This window comes from Physella acuta, unplaced genomic scaffold, assembly GCF_028476545.2.
Source record: "Physella acuta isolate Inbredline_101_S28 unplaced genomic scaffold, ASM2847654v3 ptg000765l, whole genome shotgun sequence".
NCBI lineage: Eukaryota > Metazoa > Mollusca > Gastropoda > Physidae > Physella > Physella acuta.
Genome location: NW_026732283.1, coordinates 275,982 through 283,625, shown reverse-complemented (window position 1 = coordinate 283,625; position 7,644 = coordinate 275,982). Strand labels below are relative to the sequence as shown.

The following is a 7,644-nucleotide window of genomic DNA, read 5'->3' as shown; positions in this document are numbered from 1 at the left end:
TTGCCTTTAGTTTGTGCCATGAACCCAGTCATACAAAAGGGCTGTGACAATTACCATAATTAGATTGCACATCTCAAGAACTTAGGAGTGAAACACTATTAGATCAAACATCAGAAATATTCAAACTTGTGAATTCATCCATGTGACTTTGTATTCGAATACACATTGAAATACTGATGCATCTCTTCATCTCTCATTGGAAGAATAAATTTTAGTATCAAGACATGATCCACAAATTCTTTCAAGTCTTCCTTAAGACTCTCTATTTCTTGAAGCAAATAATTTAAAACTATATTAGTTCTTAACTAAAAAACTAATCATTTTAATCTAAAATTTCAAACTTTAAAAGTAAGCCAAATTCTTCTTTAAGTTTATCTATTTCGGTGCGCACTTTAGAACCGATGGTTCGACTGTCGTGATACTTAAAGGTGACATCCCTCAACGTGTTTGGTCTTTTCAACATGTCTCCAAATGCCCTCAAAAACTTAATCTGTGAAAACAAATACGAGAAAAATTTAAAAAAAAACAACTTAATCAGTGAAAACAAACAAGACGAAAAATCTGTAATCAAAATGTATACATTTTTCAAATAATATGACTATATAAGGCGTATTTCAAGGTGGCATGGCAGCCATATCAAATTTTATACTTTAAGTACAAAAACTAAGAGATTAATTTCGCATAAACCCTTATATACTGTAATAGATTTGACAAAAGTGAAAAAAAAATATATACAATAAAACAAATTCATAGCCACTAGCCAGAGGCGTAGCTGGGAGGGGCGGGGCCGGGCGCTTACCATAATTAGCGTAAACGGGGGTAGAAAAAATAATAATTTAAAAGCTTATTTTAAGCTTCAGTTTTTATTTATGAACAGTCAAATTTAATAAATGTAACGGCTACAAGCCTTTACATACTGATTCAACTCTTTTCTGCCTAATCGAAATTGTTCTAAAGACATAACCAAAAGTGGACCAAATAAGCTTGCAACTTCAACAAACTACACTCTAAACAAGTGATTCTTAACCTTTTTAGAGTTACCAAACCCCTACCAGGTTCATATGCGCATCCACAGAGCCCTCTTAATAGTTCTATCGTCCGCACATGAAAAAAAAATCCCATCATTAATCATATGAGCCAGGTATGTGTCTTGACCTCCGCCGAAGTCCTAAGACTGAATCACCGAACCTCTGGGGTTCGATCAAAAGCAGGTTATCAACCATTGCTCTAAACTCTTTTAATTTCTTTTTTTTAAATTTGTTTTTGCATCCCAAGGAGCATAGGCATAGACAACACTTCGTCAACTCATTTGGTTTGATAAAGATCGATTCCTGATACTACAGCCTCCCCCTTCTCTATTTTAAAACGGTTTCCTTCAGGACTTTTTCCCCCGTGGACTTCTCACCAGCAACTGCTTAGTGAAGCTATTTACTATCTGTCTGATAGTGTGCTCTAACCACCACCTTTTGTTGCTCTTATTTTATTCTCTACTGTCTGTAACCACCTCGCTCCGAGCCATACAGTAAAAGAAACTTCACATTTAGCTATAATTCCTGATTGCATTTTATTTCCGACAATGCATTTGAATTCAACATTGGTTAAGAAAATTAAAACAAAAAGCACTTGATTGCTGCTGACCCTAAATTAAATGCCATTGGCGGTGCCACTATCATTAAACTGGTTATTAATTGCTTCTTCAACCAGTTCAATTTGTTCTGCATTTGTTGTTGACTAAGTGCCAGAAGGCAGCGCACATCTGCGAAAGTCGTAGAGCTGTTGTGTTACTTGTGTCAGCCCTCTAGCTTGTTTTATTATACAATCCACCAGTCCACTACATACCCATGTCGCACTCCAGTGTAAACAGTACGTTTCTGACAATTTGCTATTGTGTATCACTTGTATGACCTTATTCTAACTAACTTATATCCCAACTATGTAACATACCATAACAGAGGCTGTTACAAAGATGGTACGTAAAAGAATGGCCTACACAAATTACCGCCTGCTACAATCAACCCTCTCAACTCAGATTAGGGGTCGTCCATAAATGAGGTCACATTCGTAGGTGGGAGAGGGGCTCCGTAACTTAGTGACGGTGTGTGATGGGCGGGAGGGAGTTAGGGGAGGGGGGTTAAGATATTGTGATGTCACACTATTTCATTATAAAAAAGCAATGTTAGAAAACGAATGTCGCGTTATTTCGTGTTTTAGAAAACTATTTTAATAAATTGTTATAGGAATTTGTTAAAATACTTTATGTTGACAGAGTTCAGACAAGATTTTGAAAAAACATCGTATTTAAAAAAATTCAAATGCAATTTTGGAGGGGGGGGGTGTAGGCTGAGGTGTGACGTTATTTTAGGGTGGGGTATTGCCACGATGTGTGAAGGATGGGCGGGGCTTATTTTTTTTTCTGATATTAATTTTTTTTAAAAGGATAACGCATCTTAATGGGAGTTTAATTGGCGTCGAGTAAAGTTTTAGGTAACGAAAATCATACACCGTAATTATTAAATCTTTTCCGGACTGTCGCGCGCACACACGCACACACACACGCACGAACGCACGCGCACACACACACACAGACGCACACACACACTCACGCAAACACACACACACTCCCCCAAATTTTATTGGGCATATATATATATATATATATATATATATATATATATATATATATATATATATATATATATATATATATATATATATATATATATATATATATATATAAATGGGCGCCTAATTGAAAGTTCGTCCCGGCCGGCGGGAGGAGTTGCTACACCTCTGCAACAATCTTCTAACTGCGCTGAAAATAAGAAAATAAAATGAGAAAAGTGTTTAGATAGTTACGTTTTGTTCTGTTTTAATATGCATTGACATTGAAAACGTCGTTAGGCGTTGAAAAGACGCTAAATGGGTAAAAAACTTGTCATATTGATCTGGCTCAACATCATATACTCGTATATGCAGTTCTTCCAGTGAGTGCTTGAACAGCTTGGCTATGTTTTTAATTCCAAACTGTAGAGAGATATTGATTTAAATGTGTATAGATCTTTTTCTTCCTCCACAAATAAACAAATAAAATAAAATAAATGTTGAAATAAATAAACGACTCAATAAATAACAAAACAAATACACATACAAACAAACAAACGAATGTGTAATAAAAGATAATTAAATAATAATAAATAAAGCTGGCGTAATCTGGGGCCCTTCGACAGCGGGGGTCTGTAAACTTTGTCAGCCATTGTTACATGTTTGTTACAACCATTGCTACTCGTTTGATATGCCTCAGCCCCAAGATTGAAGTTTTCATTGTGCGTTTTTCTCACAGAAAGCCTGAATGTTACGGCTTGTTATAAAGTAATGGAGATAATTAAATAAAGGAAAATCCAACATATTATTTTTAAAAATAAAAACACTAGTAGGATTATTTCAATTCCTATCCGAGGGGCCAAACTGAGATATTTGAAGCCCACTGGATTTTTCCCGGTAGAATGGCGGGCCAGTCTATCCCTGTATACATATATACTTATACTTATATGTGTGCGAATGTGTACGAGTGCGTATGTGTGTGTATGTGTGTAAGTGTATGACTGTGTAGGAGTGTGTGTGTATGAGTGTGTTAGTGTATAAGTGTGTATGTGTATTAGTGTGTATAAGTATGAGTGTGTATGTGTGTGTATGTGTATGACGGTGTATGAGTGTGTATGTGTATGAGTGTGTAAGTGTGTACTTGTATGAATGGACATGTGCATGAGTGTGCATGCGTATGAGTGTGTATGTGTATCAGTGTGTATGTGTACGTGATGTATGTGTGTATGAGTGTGTGCATGAAGGTGTGTGTGTGTAAATCTCTGCTCAGTGTGGGACACCACTTACTTGATGCGAGAAAGACCCGATGTGCTGCACTGCAATGTTGACCAATGGTATTTTTGGGGACAATAGGACATGTAACAAGTTGTCAGTCACATTAAGTGTCACCCCAAGATCAGGACATGATGTTTTCAAAGCCATCCATGCCCAGTCGCTAATTCTTGCTTATTTTATAAAAAGAATTATATGCATATACATATATATATATATATATATATATATATATATATATATATATATATATATATATATATATATATATATATATATACAATATATATAAATATATATATATATATATATATATATATATATATATATATATATATATATATATATATATATACATGTAACTATAATTTTATCGCTTGCCACATTATTGTGAATAGAACAAAATCAAACTAAATGTATAACCCTTTACGAAAATTCCAGTTTTGTTTGAAAAAAAGGTATAAAAATTATGTCCCTTTGTACCAATTACTTTTGATTAAAAATTAGTATAAGGGCCTACTTTAGTTTGTTTTGATGTTTAAAAAAAGACAATTATCTATTTAGCATGGTTTAATAAAGTCCAATGTAGTAGGTAAGGGGTATTTAGAATACTACCTTTTATTTATTTTATACAACGAATGTTCTGTTTATTAATTATTATTATTTTATCAATAACAGTTTAGAAGCCGTTTCTGTGTCCTCTATGTTTACATTTGTGTTTCCCTTTGCATTATTGTTTGCGTTTGTGTTTGCATTTTTGTGTGTTTGAGCTTGTGTTTGCGTTTGTGTCTGCGTTTTTGTTTGCGTTTTAAGTTTTGTTTCTGTTTGTATTGCATTGAGTTTGCGTTTTGGCTTTGGTTGGCGTTTGTGTTTGCGTTTGCATTTATGCTTGCGTTTGTGCTTGCTGATTTGAGCCAACATATCAATGCATATTTGGGCAATTATGTTGGCATCCATGCCGAGTTGACATCAGCTTCGAACTTGACCCAACGTGTTTGCATGATATAATTACCTTACGATATTAGTAATAATGTTATTTGTTATGCTCAGGGACAGAACTACAATGCCGCCAGACCCACAGTTCGAGAGGGAAGCAGTGCCGACAATAATTTTAAAAAAAATTAAAACATTAATTTTAAAGCATTTTCTAAAATGAATACACGATTGGTAACGTGTTAATGAAAACCTCATAAAAAATTATGCGACAGTTCGGCGTGTAGAACTCAATTTTCAGAGTCCGTGCTTCTCACTTGGATACTTTTATGTGACCAGCTCACAGATAAATAAAAAATAACAAGTATCCAGAATCATTCTAATTAAATTAAAATTAGAGCTTCAGCAACGCTTCACGAATATATATATATATATATATATATATATATATATATATATATATATATGTATATATATATATTATAGCTATAATATATAATTATATATATATATATATATATATATATATATATATATATATATATATATATATATATATATATATATATATATATATATATATATATAATTTGCGGGAAGGGGGGGGGGGCTTTTGTGGAGTTCCTCCACTGGTTATGCTTTATTCATAATGAACTTATTTTAGAATTAATATCAGACTTTATGCTAAGTATTTTACCTTCTATTCCGTCGTGGACAAAAAATTATGCGACAGTTCGGCGTGTAGAACTCAATTTTCAGAGTCCGTGCTTCTCACTTGGATACTTTTATGTGACCAGCTCACAGATAAATAAAAAATAACAAGTATCCAGAATCATTCTAATTAAATTAAAATTAGAGCTTCAGCAACGCTTCACGAATATATATATATATATATATATATATATATATATATATATATATATATATATATATATATATATATATATATATATGTATATATATATATTATAGCTATAATATATAATTATATATATATATATATATATATATATATATATATATATATATATATATATATATATATATATATATATATATAATTTGCGGGAAGGGGGGGGGGGGGGGCTTTTGTGGAGTTCCTCCACTGGTTATGCTTTATTCATAATGAACTTATTTTAGAATTAATATCAGACTTTATGCTAAGTATTTTACCTTCTATTCCGTCGTGGACAGTAATGCAAAATTGTTTAAAATTTGCCGAAAGACTTTCAGCTAGGTTTTCTATCAACTGTTGGTTGATGTATCCAATTTCAAGTCTGTTTAAGTTTTTAAACTTCTGGATACAAAACACATAAAAACTTTATCAATTGAGTAATGATATTTTAATCGTAAGACTACATTTACAACTAAAGCAGTGAACTAGCTAGCAAAAACTCATTAGTCAAGAAGATTTTATTTTGACGGTCAAGCTAGACGGTCACACTGCGACACTGTCAAAATCTACGCTTGAAATCATTAGCCTTGCTTTATGCACTAGAGAGGGGAGATTCGTGTGTCTAATATTCAAAATCATAAAATGAAAACAAAAATTGGACATTATTTTTTAGGGTTGCGGCAACATCCTAATATACTTATCCAACCATTGAATTCGTTTGAAGTTAATTTCCAATCTTAACCGGGTTGAAAAGCTTAATTCCATAGTTAAATCAACATTAGCTTCTTTAAATCTTTAAAAAGATAACTATTAAGCAGAAACGTTGTATATGAGAAAAAAAATTCTTAAAAATTCTTTAATGACAAGCTTTTTTGTAATAATGCACTAAAAAGTAGAAAATAAATTATACACTTCTATTTAAATAACTATTAAGAAAAGCGTGGGTCTCTTCCTAAATATTAGTAAAGGTATCCGATAGATACTAAAGTGACCCACGCTTTTCTTTATAGTTATTAAATAGTAGTGTATAATTTATTTTCTACTTCTTAGTGCATAAAAGCTTATTTTCTCCTTTTTAGTGCAGTATTACATAAAAGGTTGTTATTAAAACGTTATTTAAGAATTTTTTTTGTACTTTACATGTTTTTATTTACAATAGTTACATGACTAAAAACCATTGCGCACCCATTGAACGTGATGACGCGCTATTGAACGTGATGACGCGTGTGGAGTAGTTGGATAAGACTGCCTACTAATTCGGTCAAAATTGTAATCAATTCATGCAAAATTAATTAGTCAACCAATCATGTCAAATTTAATGTCATCTTCCAATGTCTTCTAGAATGACAGACTGGCGACAGACTGACGAGGAAGTGAGTTGAATAAAAGCTTGTAAAAAGAAAAATCCCTATATGGACATTAAAAATGAAATGGAGAAATGACTCACTGTTAAGACGGTGTCGAATGCATGAATCGGTCCTGGAAATAACTTCATGCCGTCGACATGGCAAAGATTCAGACAAATGGTTTTGAGATTATCACTAGAATGTGTGCCTAATATTTCTAGAAATTCGATAACCATCTTCACTTCTATGAGGGTCTCTTTTAGAGATATTTTCTGTGAAACGATTTAAAAAAACAAACAATTCATTGTGTGTAATAGAAGCAATGGGCTACGGAAAAGATGAAGAGTTGTATAGCTAGAAACACAAACACTTGTTATATTTAATGTGATTAATCATAAAGTAGCTGAATTTATAAAATGGACTAATTAATAAATATTTTAAAATTGTGTACTTTTGTTGACGCTACTTATAAAAAGATTTAGGATAGGATTTAGGGTAGATTACTCATGGGTCAGTAGGTAAGAACGAAACAAAAAACGTATGGCCCGACCAACAATAAGCGAGATGACGCTTATTAAGCAGTAGATAACGGCAGTA

General features: G+C 32.6%; 1 protein-coding gene across 1 annotated transcript; it reads right to left on the bottom strand.

The window, feature by feature from the left end:
* Positions 1–7,315, bottom strand: LOC131950467 (uncharacterized). Its single transcript, XM_059312636.1, has 5 exons — positions 7,149–7,315; positions 5,980–6,103; positions 3,889–4,046; positions 2,857–3,024; positions 1–490 (listed from the first exon to the last, which is right to left on the bottom strand). The coding sequence occupies exons 1-5, from the start codon at positions 7,281–7,283 to the stop codon at positions 323–325; spliced, it is 753 nt and encodes a 250-aa protein (XP_059168619.1). The 5' UTR covers positions 7,284–7,315; the 3' UTR covers positions 1–322.
* Between the last annotated feature and the right edge of the window lie 329 nt (positions 7,316–7,644).